Source organism: Ambystoma mexicanum, chromosome 1q (genome assembly GCF_040938575.1).
Source record: "Ambystoma mexicanum isolate Mex_15411 chromosome 1q, UKY_AmexF1_1, whole genome shotgun sequence".
NCBI classification, from domain to species: Eukaryota; Metazoa; Chordata; class Amphibia; order Caudata; family Ambystomatidae; genus Ambystoma; species Ambystoma mexicanum.
Genome location: NC_090922.1, coordinates 265,472,995 through 265,493,558, shown reverse-complemented (window position 1 = coordinate 265,493,558; position 20,564 = coordinate 265,472,995). Strand labels below are relative to the sequence as shown.

At 47.0% G+C, this 20,564-nt stretch overlaps 1 protein-coding gene across 5 annotated transcripts in view; it reads left to right on the top strand.

Moving 5' to 3' along the window:
* SDR42E1 (short chain dehydrogenase/reductase family 42E, member 1) overlaps positions 1–20,564 on the top strand; it is a 252,431-nt gene that overhangs the window by 219,899 nt on the left and 11,968 nt on the right. Inside the window, exon 4 of one of the 5 annotated variants that reach the window (XM_069638495.1) lies at positions 5,055–5,202. The exons of 3 other annotated variants lie outside the window; for them this stretch is intronic. In XM_069638495.1, the coding sequence (XP_069494596.1) occupies positions 5,189–5,202 (14 nt within the window). In that variant the 5' untranslated portion in view covers positions 5,055–5,188. The remainder of the gene's footprint in view (positions 1–5,054; positions 5,203–20,564) is intronic. One more of the 5 variants, XM_069638503.1, reaches the window with a different exon arrangement.

The following is a 20,564-nucleotide window of genomic DNA, read 5'->3' as shown; positions in this document are numbered from 1 at the left end:
GTCCGCGCGTCCCCCCCGTGGCCAGGAAAGAACTTCACGTCCCTCAACTTCTCCTGGAGGTAAAGGCGATGCTCAGGAAGGGCGCCATCGAACTCGTCCCAAAGAGGCTTCGGGGCTCCGGAGTTTACTCGAGATACTTCCTCGTGAAGAAGAAGACGGGGGGATGGCGCCCCATCCTGGACCTGCGACGTCTGAACAAGTTCATCAAGGCGCAAAAGTTCCAGATGGTCACCCTCCAGCACGTCCTGGGTCAGCTGGAGGAAGGAGACTTCCTGTCGTCGTTGGATTTGGAGTATGCCTACTTCCATATTCCCATCCTAAAGGGGCACCGAAAATTCCTCAGGTTTGTGGTCCAAGGGCGTCACTACCAGTTCAAAGCCCTCCCCTTCGGACTCCGGTCGGCACCCAGTGTATTCACCAAGTGCCTTGCACCGGTGGCGGCGCAGCTGCGCCGCGAGGGGATCCACGTCTACCCTTACCTGGACGACTGGCTCATCCGAGCCAAGACGAGGGAGCTTGCCGTGGATCACACGGCAAGGACCGTCCAACTTCTCACGGACCTGGGATTCTCCGTGAACTACGCCAAGTCTCACCTGGTACCCGCGCAAAACGCACTGTTTTTGGGAGCGAAGCCCGACACAGTTTCCCTTCTGGCCTCCCCGTCGGAGGAAAGGACCAGGTCCATCCTGGGCAAGGTACAGCGGATGCTGGTTTCCGACGCGGCCAAGGTGAGGTCCATCAAGTCCCTCCTCGGAATGATGTCTTCTTGCACCTACCTCATTCCCATGTGCAGGCTCCGGATGCGCCCGTTGCAGGAGTTCCTGGAGGCGCCCTGGATCCAAACGACGGGCGGCTTCGAGGAGAGGATCACACTCGACGAGAGTTTCCGCCGAGCGGTCCGGTGGTGGGGCATCCGCGCGCATCTGACGGCGGGCATGGACTTCCAGACCCCAGACCACCAGGAGACAGTGACCACGGATGCCTCCCTGGAAGGGTGGGGAGCGCACACCGAAAATCTGCACGCGAGAGGCCTTTGGCTCCCGACGGAGAAGTCCCTTCATATCAACGTCCTGGAGCTCCGTGCAGTGTTCTGGGCCCTCAGGTCCTTCCTCCCGTCCCTCAAGGGCAAGGTGGTGAGGATCTTCACCGACAACACCACCACCATGTTTTACATCAGGAAACAGGGCGGAACCAGGTCCCCAGCGCTGTCCAAGGAGGCGCAGGACCTGTGGCATTGGGCCGTCGCCCAAAGGATGTTTCTGGTGCTGTTTCATCTGGCAGGGATAAAAAACACCATCGCCGACTCACTCAGCAGGGAGCTGCGCTCGTGCCACGAGTGGGAACTACGGCAGGATCTAGTGGATCGCCTCTTCCGACGGTGGGGCACACCCCAGATCGACCTGTTCGTGACGGCGACGAACTCCAAGTGCCGGAGGTTCGCCAGCAGGTTTCCCCAGGCGAGGAGCATGGGCGATGCTTTCTCGTTCCCCTGGGAGGGCCTGTTCCTCTACGCGTTCCCTCCTTTGCCACTGCTAATCCGGCTCGTCAACCAGCTCAAGAGGTCACGGTGCAGGATGATCCTCGTCGCACCTGCGTGGCCGAGGCAGATATGGTTCCCGGACCTTCTGGACTTGTCAGCGTCCCCGCCAATCAAGCTGCCGGGGGACGCGGATCTACTCTCCAGGGAAGGAGGCGCCATCCTCCACCACGACCCGAAATCGCTGAACTTGCAGGCCTGGCTCCTGCAGCGCTAGAGTTTGGAGGAAAAGACATACCGGCCGACTGCAGAGAGGTTCTTGCAAAGGCCAGGGCGTCCTCGACTCTTAAATGCTACGGACACAAATGGAAGAGGTTCTCTGTCTGGTGCCACGCGCAGAAGATTAACCCTCTACGGATTACGGCTCCCCAGGTACTGCCGTACCTGCTGACGCTGGCCAAAGCTGGACTGGCACACGCGTCCATCAAGATTCATCTTGCTGCGATCTCCCGATACACCAGAACCACGGGCCGGACGTCCTTGTGGTCTCATCGTCTGGTGAAAGAGTTCATGAAGGGGCTGTTCAGATCGTTCCCGCCGGTGAAGGCTCCGGCCCCGGCGTGGGAGCTCAACGTGGTGCTGACCAAGCTCATGGGACCTCCTTTCGAGCCTCTGCACTCGGCCCCGTTGAAGTTTCTGTCGTGGAAAACAGCGTTTCTTGTGGCCATCACCTCCGCACGACGGGTGGGAGAGATCCAGGCCCTTTCCTGCAAGGCCCCGTACTTGACTTTTCACGACACGAGGGTAGTGCTCAGGACGCACCCCTCCTTCATGCCCAAGGTACCGTCGGACTTCCATCTCAACGAACCCTTGGTGTTGCCTGTGTTCTTCCCGTCGCCTTCGTCGCCGGCTGAGAGGACTTTGCACTCGCTGGATGTGGCTAGAGCGCTGAAGTTCTACGTGGACCGCACGAAGTGTTTTCGGAAGACGTCACAACTCTTTGTGAACTTTGGACCTGTCAATCAGGGGAAGGCTCTCTCGAAGGCTTCCATTTCCAGATGGCTCTCCGGCTGTATCATGTACTGTCATCGGTTGGCAAACCGACCGCTGCCTGGCCGTCCGAGAGCCCATTCCACCAGAGCGATCGCAGCTACCACGGCGTTCCTTTCTGGTGTGCCCCTGCTGGACATATGCAGGGCTGCTACGTGGAGGTCGACGCACACCTTCACGAAATTCTACTGCGTCGATCGGGATTCCAGGGAGGAGTCCAGGGTCGGCCAAGCAGTGCTGCGCAACCTGTTCGCCTGAGGTGAGCCTGTTGAGGAGGTAAGATGCTTAATGTTGAGCCTTTGCCACCTCCCGTGGTTGTGCATGTGTGTACTGCTATGTATTCTTTATTCATGAGCATGTGAATCCATGCCAGACCCCATGCTGGAGAAGGAACAAGTTACTTACCTGTAACTGTTGTTCTCCAGCATGGGTCTGGCATGGATTCACATGCGAACCCTCCCGCCTACCCCTCTGCGGCTCTTCACTTGGTCATACTGCCACTTCACGTGCTTCCAAATCTGAAGATGGCTGCCAGAGGCGGTGCTTAGGTAGAGGGCAGTCATTGGCTGTGGTCAGTATGACGCAGAGACCAGTGATTGGTTATTACTACGAAAGGCAGATCAGAAACGAAACTGATACTGGTTTTTTCTTTACCGAGGATTCCCAGCCTGACGACGGGGAATATTCCTGAGCATGTGAATCCATGCCAGACCCATGCTGGAGAACAACAGTTACAGGTAAGTAACTTGTTCCTTACCCAGGCTGCCTGTAGGTGTCAGCACTTCGGATTACAAAAAAGAAAAGGCATTGCTGCCTTTTCTTTTTTCTAAACTGAAGTGTTAGCACCTGCAAGCAGCCTGTGTAACCATGTATCACTTTGGCTACACGGGCTGCTTGATGTCTCTGTACTCACAAAGAGGAGGAGGGCTGGACTGTCCAGCTCTCCTTTTGTTTTCGAGTAAAGTCATCACGCAGCATGAACCACCTCTGCTTCATGCTGTGTGATGACTTTTCTCGAAAACAAAAGTCCAGCCCTCCTCCTATTTCTGAGTACAGAGCTATCAGCAGCAGGCAGACCTTTCATTCAAGGAGCCTGAGGTTAAAGCGCTGCACCACAAGGCTCCTTGAATGAAAGGGCTGCTTGCAAGCTTGGGCACACTGTTATCACATCTTTGGTGCACCCAGTCCCTTCTTTTGTTACAAAGTAGGGGCTGGGCCATCAAAGGTAGTTATGCCAGTGTGCCCCAGCTCTACTGCTTTTACCAGTTCCTGTCCCCCAACGTAGGTGTGGAGGTGGGGGCTCTCCTTAGGGGGTGTGGCCTGAGAGCCCCCCTTCAATTTCTAATCCCTCTTAAAGCACTGATTATACATCGTGCCAGCTGACCATTTCTCACCAACTTCTCATCTAGCACTCGGAAGAATGCCATGGGTGGTGAGAATAATAATTATGCCTGTATGTGCCGAATTGTTTTTAGGAGAGGTCGTTTTGCAGACGCACGTCTGTATTTTATATTGGTCAATGTGGACGTAAAAAGCATAAGGCAGTGATGGTGCCTTTTAGGCTTTCATAGTCAGACCAGCACCCTCGTATGTTTGATTTTAATCCTATGGAACCATTTTATGAAGGCTTCTGGTAAATCGTTTGCAAAACAGTCCCTATCGATGGACAGATCTTGCTTACAGTTTATATGTACTTGTCAGTAGCCATTAATGGACTTCCCGCCCATTCAGGAAGAAGACTCTGAATCTACTTTTAACTTGCCTAAAATTACCCGCTTCACTCGTCAAAATTTGCTGGGCTTGGGTTTGCTTAATCCTCCATACCGGGTCCTTCAGGTCTTCTAAAAAAGAATATGACCTATTAAAACTTGTTGAGGTCAATTTGAATCGAGCTGTATTTATTTACATTTTTGTAACGCGCCACTCGCCCGTGGGCCTCAGAGCACACATGTAAAAGGCCACATTGAATAGAAGCTGGAACTGGAAGTAGACGGTGGGAGAACAGGGAGTTAGGCTGGTTAGAGGGGAGAGATTAGTCTTCAGAGTTGAAAAGAGGAGTTTTGATCGCTTTCTTAAAGGCTGTTGGAAAGGACAGAGACCGTGTTGCTAAGGAAAGAACATGCCATAAATGTTGCGCCTGAGTGTCAAAACAAGAGCTACCAAATTTCTTCAATCGGAAGAGAGGTTAAACCAAAGAGTGGTTGTCATTAGAGCATACAACTCTTGTTGGTTGTTTAGCTGAGAGTCTCTTTATCAGATACTGAGGGGCCACGGAGTTCTGACATTTGTAAGCAAGAGATCACATTCAATGTCGGATTCTCTGTTTAATCAGGTGCCAGTGAAGGCTCCTTCTAGACTCTGAGACATGGTCAGATTTAGTGAATCCAAAAATGGCTCCTACTGCTCCATTCTGATTTGTCTGGAGGCGACGTAGGTCGGCTTGTGATGTTCCGATAAGCAAACTATTACAGTATTCCACCCCGTGAGTTGAGTGCAGTGCCACTAAAGATCTGTTTTTTATGCCAAGATAGGGTCTAATCTGATGGAGTAATTTGATGACAGGAAGACGTATAGTCGAGGCATGTTTCACTGAAGGCCTACACTCAAGGACTTTTCCAGCAGTCTCTGCCAGTCTCAGCCGTGTTGACCGCAAACTTCAACATGCTTCGCAACAGGTACTGTCCACCCCCACCGTTGAACACTGGGCACAAACCAAAATTGACTACAATATTTGCCGACTTTACGTATTGCACAAGATTGGTTTCTCTGATTTATTTGCTGCCCCTACTCTACCTAACAATTGCCTTGTATGCGAAAACGTGCAAGATATGCAATCTAAATGTATTGTCAAAAAAGTATGCTAGATTGTAGTTGCGCTCAAAAAGAAATGATGATTTTATTATCCCCCTGCAATCGTGCTCAAAATATTGTTAGACTTGCATCCTTCTACATCTGTTGAATATCGTGCAAATGTATGCAATGCCCACGTTTAGTCTTGCCTATGCATAAGCCAACCGCTTCTCATTCTGCTATTCCTCTGCCACCCACCCCCCTTGCACTTCCTCCGATCCGCATTGTACCCTGCCACCGACAACATTGATCTCCTAACAAACAACGGGATGCCCATGCATGCGGCGTCCACAGGCAAAGCTGCATGCTCGGGACGCTGCCGTGAGGTCTGTACACAAGATACCCCCAGTGCGAACACTGGCGCTGCCCACCGCAAGCTTTTGCTTCCGCTCCCTAGCATGGCCACTACTAGATATGGCTCCCATGCCATGCACACTCTCACAGCTTCCCAATCCTCGCGTACGCACAGGCTCTGCATTATGTGGATCACACTCCCAAAACCACAACCCCCAGAGTACTACACGAGCGCTCATGCGCAATGGGATGCCCCGCCCACTTCTAGAGATCTCCGTTCAACGCACTGAGAAGCAGCGCACATCACTGGAAAAAAAATATCAGATGGGCAATACGACCAGCCCCCGCTTGAACGCGGCTAACACCCCCTCTCTCTCCTGTAATGGAGTGGGTGGCTCATCATGCCCTCTCCGACCTCCCAAGTGCTCCAATTCATGCACACTGCTCGCTGGCCACGCTGAAAACCTGTGCTCGCCTGCAGCGCTCTCGCATGTCCCCCTCTCTAAAATTGAGCCCCAGAGCTCAGCGGTCACCAACCCCCCCACCGTTTTATCCAAAAGCCATATTAGCTCCTGACAATCACTCGGCTCGTGCCACAGCACAAAATACCCTCATCAGGAATGCATGCCTCTGCTCACGCACCAGCAATTTGTCAGCTGAGCCTCCTACTACTGCACCATCTTCAGCAACAACCCGTAAGAGCTGCACCTTTATCACTAGGTTACCCCCACACGTCTCCATACGCACACAAAAAAGTCCCTGTACAAACATGGACTCCGCACCCACATACTGCCCCAAACCCATACCTAGCAGAATCTCACCTCACTCGCATCGGGCGACACCTCACCACAATTCACCACACATAATCCATACCTACAAGAAGCCCAGCCCAAAATCCACACTCAAAGCTGAAGCTGACCCCCTAAACCTCCATCCTCATCAACTTCAGATAACTAACACCTGCACTCCTCCCATCACTGACCGGGACCACTCCAATAGTCAGAGTTGCCACCTGAACCAAACACCACCCACACTACAGACCCCCCCAGCCCGCATCCTCTCCCAGTCTTAAACCTCCAACAGTGAACACCATGCCCACTAGCACTGAGCCCTTCTTGACCTGCGCCATGATCAACGCTCGATCCTTTTCTGCCCAGTCACTTGACATCCATTACCTCCTCACCTTGTCCAACCTAGACGCTTTAGCCATACTTGAGAGCTGGCTCCATGAAGCCTTTGGCCCTGCTCTAGCCCTAGCCATACCCCCAGGATATATTATCCTAAGGAACGATTGACCCAGGCAGCGTTGCTATGATTGCAAGAGATTCCATCACCCCCTTAGACAAATTCACACTCCCATTCATGGGAATACAGACGTTCCCTCGCTCAAATTCTCACAATCCCCTACCTGCGCTATCCCTCTGCACCTTACCTACCGCCCTCCTGGCACTTCTCCAAACTTTGAGCAACATATTCTTCATTTCCTCCAGGATGACCTCAAAACCTCCTCAAAAATAATCATACTAGGAGATCTCAACCTGGGCCTACATGACCCAAATGACCTACCATCCAAATCATTATCTGACACACTCAACACTACACTCAACACTTCATTCATTCAACGCATCACTAACCCCACTCACAACAAAGGCTGCATACTGAATTGGTTTGCAGACAACTGCCAAATCTCCACCAGCTCTAACATAGCCTGTCCTTGGTCTGACCACCATATCCTCAATTTCTCTATCACTATGCCAAACAAGCCAAGAGCATCACCAAACGCTGTTCTCCTACTTCCTCAGGGAGCTCTCGGAAGTTCACTATAGACAATATCCTACCCTTGATAAGCACTCCTTGCCTTCAGGCCCCATTCCCCTCTAACCCCACACTAGAATTAACAGTGCTAAATCAGACTCCAAAGATATCTTCACCATCTACAGAGAACTTGAATCCCCTGCTGTTCTCCCCACAACCATCATCCAAGAGGCACTCCTGGGTAAAATTGACATCTTGAATAGGAAGATCCTAGCTCAATAAACAGCATGCAACATAGTACCTTTGAACTCTAGAAATAACTACTCACCTCCTTCACCACTCAGTTATTTTTCAAATACCTCTCCAACACCGATGACACCAAACTGATTAACAGTCTTAACACCTTCAAAATGCAAAGGCAGCATTTGCCCTGCATGCCTCGTCAAAGACTGTGCTGACTTCTCCAGCATGGGGTCTGGCATGGATTCACATACTAGACCGAGCCATCCCCACAAACTAGAGGCCAATCACTACAGACCCATTCCTCCTAAACATGTTGGGCTGAGCTGTCTACTTAAAAGCCCAGCAGTTCCTGGAGGACCACCCCATCCTAGGAATGCGTCATTCCGGTTTCCGCTTTGGGCGTTGCACGGAATCTGCCTTGCTTGATCTAAAAAAATCAATTAGATGAGATCAGGGATGAAGGGAAGTCTGCACTGCTCCTCCTCCTAGATTTATCTGCAGCATTCGAGCACTGCCTGGATAGCATCCTTCCTTAAAGGAATGGTTTGGTCAAAAATCTTTATTGCCCCTACGGGTCGGCCATGTGTTTTTAAGCCTAAGTCGCTCGATTTTAGAAAAATTTCCTATGGACCTTACCCGAGTTTTCGTCAATTAAACGCATGCGAAAACGGGCACCAGGGAGCTGCCATTTTGTGATAATCCTATCATTTCCCCCATCGGCCTGGCTGACCTGCTTTTGCGGCACTGAATCATATCCCCTGCCCCTGAGCCTGTCATCAGCAGACGCGTACCGCCCATTTCACAACGCCAAAGCACGTCTCGTGTCAACATTCGCTGCGCTTCAGCTAATGACGTGTCGCCATGGAAATGGCAGGACGCCTCTTTCCTCAATAAGTATAAACAGACCGTTTCACAACACATAGCAGCAGATTTCCGATTCCATTCCTCTCTCTGTGCTACTTTGAGTATTCTGTGACTCGTTTCTGTGCTCTGGTCAGCTACCTTCATTGCTTGTAGCCCTTGTGAACAGATACCAGTACCACCGCTATCAATTATTTTAGTTTGTGCAACACACAATGGATACAATAATCCCCTACATGTACGAGCCCGAGCATACCAAGGAGGAACTACTGGAAAGGGAAACACGCAAAAACGATGGGTCTTCGGACGGCAGTTGGGAGGATGATTCAACAGCTGAAGAGCCTGGACCTAGTCGCATGGACCTTGTTTCCACCTGGTGCACATGCAATCGGTGCGAGCTAATGCCAACTGAGGAGAACTGCTGCTGCTGTGAAAACTCGGGATGCGTGGCCTACATTTCGGAAGGCGAGCCACGACCGCAATGCATCACCGAGCTGCCAGACTTCAGGGACGCCTGCCTCACAGCACACGGTCCGTGTTGAGGATAATGATGGTGCTTATGCACGAACTTCGTGCAACTGTTCGTCCTCGTGATCCGAGTAACGAGTAAGTATACTCTGCTTGTCATGCCACTCCCATTTCATGGTCTTCTACTATATCCAAAATTACATATACATATCATTGTAACGCACGAAAGTCGTTCAATAGTGTGCAGTGTCTAGATAGCATTTGTCCAAGCAAAATGCCATTAGTTACAAGAATTGTCATTGACAACAAACGTTTATTACACTTATCTTGGTCATTTAAAACAGTTTGTTTCATTCCTTTTCACAGGTGGTACAGGCTGGTGGCCTATCATTCCTTTACATGGTGGCTTCACGGGAGGCTTGGATACCGCGTTCGAAGAGTGATACCCGCCTGTGCCGTTCGTGCCATAAGAGAAACGTTCCCGAGTGACAGCGGTCAGTACAGGGGATTTTCTCTCGCTGTGCTGCAACCTAAACTGTACAATGTGTAAAGTTTTGTATTTTTGTGTCATCAAAATAAGATACAAAATAAAACACCACATATATTTTAACAACGGTTGTTTCGATTTTTTAAATCAATCAAGTGTGTCTCCATTCAAGGATGGACGTCACACACCTGTGCTCGGAATGGGTGAAGTTCAGGTCGCTGTGAAACGGAGTGGTCACTTCTAAGCTAACATAATATATTCTAAATAATGCATGCACTAAATAGCACTTGTTCAAAGTCTTTCAGTCGGTTATGTCTCTATAAAAGTCACACATATATCAATACTATCAATTAACATTGGATTATACAGGCCTTAGGTCAATGGTCTTGACCACTATAATACACTGTTTGAAGTGTGGGTCTGTGCTCACAAGAATCTCCAATATGTGGCATTTGTTATTGATAGGCAACGATATACTGCAGTAGGGGTCTAATGTTAGTTGGGGATCTGCTAGGTGGGCATCATGGCGTGGTCAGTGGTCTGGCACATGAAGAGAATACCTTGCAGGGACACAGGGTCAGAATGGCAGTAACATTCCACTGGCGAGGGTGCGTGGGCAAGGACACGTTTGTGGAGAAGAACAAGCCAAGTGCTTGGTTCAGGCCGGTTCACATGCAGGACCGTGATCTCAGTGAGTGATGTGTTACATTTATTAGCTGTTGCAAATACCTCTGGAGTTTTCCAAGAGTGGGAACGAGGCTGTGGGCCATGTGCTCTGCGCGCTGTACTATCGCAGTGAGGCCTGGTCACCAAAATGGAGTGGAAAGGGGGTACAAAAATTGGATGCCCCGTGTCCTGCTCAGTGTTCCCATCTACGCGAATGTCATGCAAAGGTAACATCACATAAGGGCAAGGGACGGGCGCAAACGGCCAAGATGCCAAACGGCATGTACACTTCAAAAGGTATCCCACACCCAGGGGCCATCGCTCACATGGCCTCCTCAGACCCCGTGTCTCCAGGCAGGCCTCCCCTGAGGCAGGCCGCCCCCCTGCAATCCACATAAGTGTGTCTCCATTCAGCAGTCTTCCTGTGCCTTATCTGCACGCCCCAGGCCCATCCATCCCACCCCCTCTATCAAAGGCGGTTCGCACCCGGGGATGAGCGCTGGCATGGGGGGCTGTGACGGGCGCAAACGGCCAAGGTGCCAAACAGCATGTACACTTCATAAGGTATCCCATGCCCAGGGGCCATCGCTCACATGGCCTCCTCAGACCCTGTGTCTCCAGGCAGGCTGCCCCCCTGCAATAAACATGATACCACGACATACACACGTCATTCATTCACAAACACACCCCTGTTTCTAATACTTTATAAACCACTAGATAAGTCTCATGAGAACATCTTTGTGCTTTGCAAGTCAACTCCTGAACCTTCTACCTGAGAAGCACTGAGATCTATGCTAATCTGCTCGTCGCCGTGCTATCTGTGACCGCTTCGAGCAAACTCGTCAGTGTGCTACCTGTGTCCATCTACCTGTTCTCCTGCAACATACTGCTCGGCCTGCTGAATCCAACTGTTTGTTGGTCAAGGTAAGGCCATGTATCCTAGTCATATTTCGGTCATTTTTACATTTCAATCTATTTGCTATTACAGTACCCAATAGAGCTATGGTCATTGGTGTCATTGCTATTGACTTGGGTTTCAATTGTTATGCTATCAATAGATCTATTTATTTTCATCTGTGTCAATTGTCATCGAATTGCATCCTTTGGGGGTCCAGTCTATAATGTAAGCATGGTTCCTTTTCGTGCAAGACAGAACATCCAAGGGACGAGTCACATGTTAAGAGTTTAGTCACATAATTAAAAACATTTCTGTAACTTATGCAAATACTAAGCCGCACATGATGAACTGGTATAGTTCTTGCGACCAAAACAAACCTTGCATTGAGCAGGTATGGTTCATTTACTTTTTTATGACATTTTTATTCATCAAGGTTTTATAAGAATCTTGATATTTACTTTTCAGAATTTTCAACAATGCCTGCCTGTTCAATTAGCGGTTGCCCTTCGAAGACCCATGCTAAATCTGAAGGCACTACAATGCATGTATTCCCGAAAACTGTTGATCGAATAAGAGAATGGATCAGACATTGCGGATATCCACTGGATGAGCTGGAAAGTAGAGTCCAACAAGTCTTTGAGGACAAGAGGTGTGATCGATACCGCATCTGCAGCCGGCACTTTCCGTCGAACATGTACACCACATCTTGGGTAACAAAGAAGAATAAACGACGATCGACACGAAAATTGTTCGCAAACGCTATTCCCACTCTATTCGTCCACAATCCGCCACTGGTGAGTCAAGTGTCCGTTTTTAGCTTTAGGCCTTGCGGTAGTGTGTAGGTAGCCGAATGGATTCATTGATATTTTAGGTGTTGTTTCCAATTTGTAATACTTTCGACATTGATATGAGTGTATAGCTGTTTGAATAATGACATTTATCAATATATTATTTTTAGATTTCATAACCCACAAACGAAATCTATATATGGGCACAGGGAACTGTGCTATATTGCGCATTACTCAAGTATTCTGTCTCCTTACATGGCAATTTTAAATATTGGCATTTCATTATCAAACAATAATTTACCTTTACAACTTCTTGACTATCCCTTGAATCTGAAGCAAGAACATTCTACTTCCGTCACGTGCTCGCAGTTATCAACCACTTCTAGCGCGTATCAGGTAATCATACTTGGCTATTCCGCTACAGACTTGCAGGTCAAGTAATAGTTTGTATGTATCGTGTGATTATTTTACCAATTGTTTGGTTAGTGCTTTCCAATTGATATACACCTTAGTTGTCGTCCCCTGGTGTTTGTTTTCAGTTATAATTAGTGTTATCCATACTAATGCAAGTCCTGTCTTTCAGGGAGATGCTGAAGCGTCCACCACATTGACAACAGCCCTAGATGTTCTTCAGCAGCCCGAGGTATGGATACTGACAGCTCAACTGACCGTGATCATCAGGACTGGAACACTTGTCGTTTGATTGTTCTACACCATGTTTCATTTGTGGTTAGCCGTTGATATGTACCTGTGCGGTCGACCCCAAGCATGTGTTGTGTTTTCAATATTGTAATCCTTACTAATGCAAACACTGTGTTTCAGGCAGTTGTTGAATCGTCAACCCACGCACTTGATGCGGAGCCTGACATTCAAGTAATTCCGGTGGAAGCTAGACCATGCAGATACGAATCGGCGCAACAGCTTTCGGAAGTGCGCACCACATTGACAACAGCCCTAGATATTCTTCAGCAGAATGAGGTATGGATACTGACGGCTCCATCGAGCGTGATCATACAACGTGATTCCATTTGCTATACTTTCTTCTCTATTAACGCAAGTACTGTGTTTCAGGGAGATGATAGAGCTTCCACTACAATCACAAGATCCCATTTAGATGATGCAGATGTAAAGAAATCGGAGAAATAAGTCGATTAAATCTGATCATTTTTAAATATTCCTTGATTCTTTTAGACAATGCAACATTTGTGGTTATCTCTTTATATTTACCTGTGCCGTCGACCCCAAGTGTGTTATGTTTATGATATTGAAAACCATACTAATGCAAGTACTGTGTTTCAGGGTGTTGCTGATGCCTCCTCTTCAATACAATCATTCGTGGCAGTCCATGTAGAGCCAGAGGTATGGATACTGACCGCTCCATCGAACTAGGTCATCAGAGCTCGAATACTTGTCGTTTGATTGTTCCACACAATGTTTAAATCGTGTTTGGCTATTGAGATGTACATGTGTGTTCGTCCTCACGTGCGTTTTATGCTAACAATATTTTGATACATAGTAATGAAAATACTATGTTTCAGGGAGTCGATGGTGCCTCATTCCGTGCTGTCTATGCGTATACAGAAAATATAGTTGTTGCAGCGCAAGAGGAAGGGGAGACGTGCGGATACGTATCGGAGCAATAGCGTGCAGATGTTGAAGGTCGAGTCAAAAAAGTTGCAAAGAAAACAAAAATAAGGTTAGTTACAAACAGTTCATAAATTTAGACATTTTTTTGTGCTGGGGACTAAAATGTATTTTTCCAGTCAATTGTACTATACTTTATCTTCAGTTTAAACTGAACATCCCTTTTGTCCTCTAGTTACCCGTGGGTCTACGAACTATACATACACAGACAGTGAAGCGAATGAGAGATGTTGCTTGCCAGACCATTTACACTATGGAGGAACTATTTATTCATGTCCAATGGCCAGAACATGAAATGAATGTGTCCGGAGAATCCAGCAAAGTTGTATTGGAACATTGCTACAGTACGGCCGCACCGCCGAAACAACATGATACTGGATGTATTGAAGATAGCTCTGAAGTAGTCGCAGATCAATTCACACAATCTACACCCGCCAAAAAATTGGCACCAAAAAGCTGTCGACATTGTTGTGTTCTCCCATCAATGTTGAGGTAGCAGATGTTGAAATGACAGAGAATGAACCAGCAGCAGCATTCACCGACGCATCAGAACTTGATAGCAGCGATATTTCTTTCAGTTGTGGTGAAATGTCCTCAACGATGCAGTCCGAAACAAGTGTAACACCGGATGACAGTCTAATGAAAGAGGGCAAATACATAGTATTCAACAGTTGTTTGATGGATATTATAAGTATGCTGAAATGTGGGCATTCCGTCAGAGGGAAAGTATGTGGGAAGCCATTGATTCATGTGACTCGTCAAAAACAAGGCAGTAACGTCACAATACATGTGGCCTGTAGATTACATCATACGTTCTCATGGTCTGCACAACCGATGCTGGAGAAACTGCCAGCAGGCAATCTACTGTGTGCAGCTGCATCACTTTATAGTGGCTCCAGTTTTAGAAAATTAGAGTCTTTCTTACAGTTTGTGGGACTCCATTTCATTTAAAAAACGCAGTACTACAAATACCAACATGATTATCTGTTTCCGGCCATTAGCGATGCTTGGAAAATTGAACAATTGTCTCTAGCAAGTACATTCGAAGGCAAACGATTCAGGCTAGCTGGCGATGGACAGTGCGACAGCCCTGGATTTTCTGCCAAGTACTGCACCTACCACTTTCAGGACATGGATATTAAGAAAATTGTGAGTTCGGTGGTCGTGCAGGTAACACAATGTACATCCTCAGTGGCCATGGAGAAACTAGGATTTATAAAATCAGTGGAATATCTACAATCGAGGGGAATGCACATCGACCTCATAGCCACGGACAGACACGTTTCAATTGCCAAGACAACGAGAGAGCAGTTTCCACATATTAAACATCAATTTGACGTATGGCATCTTGCTAAATCAATCAATAAGAAAATCTCGGCTGCAGGGAAATAAAAAGGTTTGCAACGTATTTCAGAGTGGTACCAGTCTATCAGCAACCATCTTTGGTGGAGCTCCAAAACTTGTGAAGGGTCAGTGGAAATACTACTTGAAAAATGGCGGTCACTGATGCACCACTGTACCAACGTGCACCGCTAGTCAGAAAACCTACATTTCCACCAATGTGAACATGGCCCTTTATCCCCAGTGGAGGCACGGAAGAAGAAGTGGTTGAATCCATCTTCACCGACACACAAAGCCATTGAGAAGATTGTTTTCGATAAAACTCTATCAAGAGATTTGAGGGGACTGACAGAATTCTGTCACACAGGAGGTTTGGAGGTGTTCCACAATATGTGCCTAAAGTACAGGCCAAAGCGCTTGCATTTCAGCATACAGGGCATGAGACATAGGACTCTACTTGCCGTCTTGGCCCATAACAAGAATCTCGGCCGTGAACAATAAGGGTAATGTAAGGATGCCTCGCTACACTAAGGCCTTTTCAAAAAGAAGTAAGCAATGGGTGATCAAACCAGTCTATGAGGAAATGGAATTCGACTTTGTCAAAAGCCTTATTGTTGCTGTATTAGAGAAGCACAGATATGGAATTTTGAACATTTCTGTACAGAGCACTGATCCATTGCCACTGTGCCATGTCCACCCAAAGGAGAGCTGGTTGTGAAGTACAAATCCCGGTTTAAATAATTGTAATACGATTGTCTTTTTGTAAATAAATTTTATTGTACAGTGTGCATACAAAGTACGCTAACCCTAACCCCTACCTTCACCATCCCGGGTGCCGAACTACCTGGGTGTCATCTTTGAATTCTCTCTCTATTCACCTCATATTGCTGACCTTGTCTATATGTGTATGTATATATTTTTGTTGATGTAACTAATTTTCGCAATCTCTTATAAATGCTGGGCACTGTTAACCGAGGGGAGGCTTGCGTATTGCAAATAATAAAACAAACAAACAATAAATCTCACTTTCAACTCAACTCCTCGGGTACTTTATAATTTCCCTGACCTTCCCCAAAAAATTAAGTCTCAATAGTTATGGTTCTTTGGGGCTTCAAAGCTCGCAGACGAGGACAAAATTGGGGCCTTAGAACGCGCCAAGCGAGCCGTTGCAGATGGGACAGAAGCCAGTTCGCATTTGCACATTGAGGCGCACTACATAGATGGATTCGAAACTTCAAGTTCTCACAGATGGATTTACTACGGGATGTTGCAAAGAAAGAATGTATGCTCATTTCTAGTGAAGGTCAGCTGCTTTGATTTTCAGCTTGCGCCCTGAAGAGGCCCACAACTCGTACTGGCAGTATAAGGTTCTATTGTTTTTTGACCTTGAGAGACCGGGACCATGCAGAAAGAACTTCATTTGAAGGGGGGACTGGGAGGTGCAATAACGTAAGAGACGATAAGGCAGAAAATTCTTAAACTAGACCGAGTTTCATGTTAGTTCAGTATACGAAAAATCGTTGTCAAGCGCACAGTGGGATTTACGGACTGCATTACGCAGAGACACAATGGAAATTGCAAATATAATGTAAGTAACTCTTTAGACGCTTTTATGCCGGAATGAAGAATTAATGAATGGATGCATGAATAAATGAATGAATCAAGAGCTTTGAAAACGTTTGTGGGATCGTCCTTGTAGCGGGCACATGGGCATGCAGGTCCACATTCCACACGCATGTAGACAAAAAGGTGTTTCTCGTGTACTAACCTTGATTTATTTTGTTAGTTTTCGCATTGATTTTAGAGCAGAACATACTCCATTGCACTATCCTTGAAAGCAAATAGTTTCAGCTCGGCCGTAATAAATAAAATTAATAATATTAATAAAGATCGGCTGGCGAGACTAATTATAAATTTTATGTTTTCAAAATAGGTATATACTTCCCTTTTGCCACTGCCACCAGTTTCAGACACCGGCAGACGGTTTCTTCAGCCGCCAGCTGCAGCTTAATGTAAACAACTGCACCATTCTGATGATCCTATGGGACGATCGCCAAGGGCCCATATGCCCTTACGCGGTACCAGCGGCTAGAAGCAACATATCAACCTTTACGCTGGCCTAGTGCCTACTTGATGGAACAGCCTTGCGGTTCAACGTGCGACAAAAGTGCTTCTTTAAACGAAAACCAACACTGTGTGTACCATAAAGGAACAGCGCGTGACTCATGATAAAATTTTACGGATTTGCGGATAGAGATAAAAGAAAATAAATGACTTTCGGAGTTCATATGGCAATTACTGAATATTCTATAAACATTTAATGTCAAATAAATGTACTTTACCAAATTTACCGTGTTGCTGTTTGATTTTAAAGTACAGTTTCATGTTCCAAATTGTGGCGCGCTGTGTTGTGAGCTGATCTGTGTTGGTTTCCGGGTTCTGTGTGAAGTCGCGTAGAAGACGACTGGGCGCGTTTTCCTACGCAGCACAGTAACGTCACGGAGAGAGACGGGGAATATGAATGTTTTGATAATGTCAGGCTCAGGGGCGGGGGATATGATTTAGTGCCGCAAAAGCAGGTCAGCCAGGGCGATGGGGGGGAAATGATAGGATTATCACAAAATGGCAGCTCCCTTGTGCCTGTTTTCGCGTGCGTTTAATGGACGAAAACTCGGGTAAAGTCCATGGGAAATGTTTCTTAAATCAAGCGACTTGGGCTTAAAAACACATGGCCGACCCGTAGGGGCAATAACATTTTTTGACCAAACCATTCCTTTAATGGAAGAGTGATGAGTCTTCTCAGAGATCGCCAACGTTTCTCCCTCTCCTATCACCTGCGGTGTGCCACAAGAATCCTGCATCGCCCCCACTCTACAACATTTTCACTATGCCCTTATTCCACATCTTAGATTCACTGGGCATAGCATACACAAACTATACCTATGACACTCCAATCTTGACCCCCTCGCCCCCTCTCAGGCAACTACATAGAAGACTCGAACACCCTTAATTCAATCTATTCCACAATTCACACCTGGATGGTTGTCAACAAAATGTTGGGTCGAATTAAAACCTTGAGACTTTTATCTATAAATTGTCAATAGTTGGATGATCAGAGAACCCACATTTTATGAAGATTCATGCATGCCAAAAATTAAGGGCATGTCCCTATAAGTACAGGCAGTGTAGATAGCAAAGACCTGCATTTGACCGTGTAGGTATCGCTGCGTTGTTGTTCAATGGGTGTGCAGGCTGGAGTGAGGTGGGAAATGGTTTTTGACCCTTAAACAAAGCTGGAGCCGTGTAGTGCAGGAAGCAGCAGCCCGCAATAGAGTGCTGCTGTCACCATTTGTCCCTTCACCTGGCCAATCAGGGACATATCAACACTGCACAGCATGGCTTGCCAACGCAGCAAGGTCTGATTGGGTTTTCATTAGTGCTGGGGGAGAGAGGGTATCCAGTGACTGCATCGAATATAAAGCATTGAATGACAAAGCATCGAAAAAAATGCATAGAAAAAAGCATCGAATGCATTTTTTTCAAAGGTAAAGGTTTTATTTTTATTATAATGGGGTTTAAGGGGTAAAAAAACGGGGGGTGGGACCCCCATTTAAAAAAAAAAAGAAAAATGCGTTCAATGCTTTTTTTCGTTGCTTTTTTAAGATGCTAAGGCATTCGATGCAATCACCATAAACCCTGGGGGAGCAGTGTGACTGATAAAAGTTTGTAATAGTGCACAGTAACACCAGTTCCTCCACCTCTGTGATGTCCGGCATGGCAGCATTTTGCACATGGAGAAAAATAAAAGTACCTGTACCTGGCATAGCCATTCTGATGACGCACACTTATCACATGCTGAAATACTAAAACAAGGACATGCCATGTGTTAATGGTGCGATGGATATAGTGTCTTGCATTATCTGCTAAGTTGTAAAGACAAAAGCATACAGATATTTCAACCCACAATCTTTTGGCTCTTCTTTGTATGGTCACGAGCTCCTGGAGTGATCGAAAGCTCACTCTAGCAAGACCTAACAAAAGAATAGTACTGTCACCTTTCTGTGATTCGGCTTCAGCCACAGTCGGGACCTTACAAGAATTGATGGCAAGAATGGAGCTAGAGGTATTGTTCAGAGGGCACCTACTGATAATAATTCAGTTGCATATTTTCCATATAAATGTGACTTGTTGGATGATGCGAGAGCTGTCCTAGTTGAAAATCAGAAAAGGGGAAAGCCCCAGCAAATGCCATAGGTGGAGGAGGTGGAAACAAATGTGGAAGAACTAAATTGGATGCAGTGTGCCTGAGCAGAAGGTAAAGCACCAGAGCACCTTGCTGCTTGATCGAATAGTGCCTAACCAGGAGACGTGTCTGGTCCATAATATTGAGGCGTTCGAGAAATTAGGTAGTCGGAAAAGTTAAAGATTGCCAGAATGATTCCAATCTAGTGGTTAAGATGAAATAATTTTTTCTCGTAGCTTAATTGTTAAGGCCGTTTCGTGTATGGATCAGCGACTGCCTGGGTTGGATACTTTAGAGCAGTTCAAAGACTGTATCAAAGGCAGTGGTTTTGATCAGACAGAGAAGTTCTAAAATGGTTTCCTCTCTGGTGACATGGTGTTGATGCCAAACTCCCAGGTAGGTTTGAGGGCTACTAGGAGTTTGCAGACTAATGATTCATGGAAGGCCCAAAACCTTCCCCCAAAAACAACGCAGATCCAGCCAGACCGCAAGTTCAACCTGCGGTTTATTACAGCCAAAACCAACGGGGGATCACTACAAGTATAGAAGAAAATCCTGTGACATCTCAGCGCTTTCTGGCTCGCAGGCCAGTTTTGTGGGCATATTACATCATTATGTCACAGCCCGGGCCCCTCTCCAGCAAACCTAATGCATCACTGGATTGGACGCAGAGTAATAATCTACCGATAGCAGACCTTATACATGTTTGTTTACTGGCTCTCCCATGTTAGGTGTTGGTCCTGGCCCATCCCAATATTGCTATCACTAAACAATGTTGCAGTGTGAGGGTCTTACCATTGGATCTTGCCCGTTGCTACCCACCCTTAGGATGCTGAACTGTGGTTGGCTAGAGCTGACGTCCCCAGGCCTGAGATCCGAAATGATTTGCAGCTCGAGGTGCAACTTCTCAAGGTAATAAGTATAACTATGTGTTTGCATTGTAACAGGTATGTACCACCATAGTATGAGAGTGCCTGTTCACATCGTGCAACACGTGTCTTCTCGTAACAACTTTGTTGCAAACTTCTGTCTGGCGGCGTGAGATTGCTCGTCTTGCCCAGCGCCATCATCCAAGCCTGCCGAGTTACGTGTTCACAGACTGTGTTTTGGGCTTCTTGAGCTTTGAATTATGAGGAATTGTTTATATTTATTGTAGCTGGTGTTAACTGCCATTCAGGGAATAGAATGTCACTTTTATCTGGTGGCCTTGGCAAGAGGCCTTGTTTCACTCGTTTGCTCTTCTGTTGAACCTGAATTCAACTTCGCTCAGCTCCTGCCGAGGGTCTGTGGCCTGCTGTAATTTTCCTAAAACATAACATGGCTTCTGCATGTTTGTACTATTTTATGTCCTCCATATGTTGGCCATATATGGCCCTGTCAGGACCAAAAGGTGCTCCTGCATTTCCATAGGGTTAATTGCGTGTAAGCTTACTCTGAATTTCTTGCTTCTTGTGGTTGCTGCGTTAGCTAATGGCAAAAGTAAACACTGTATGTATATG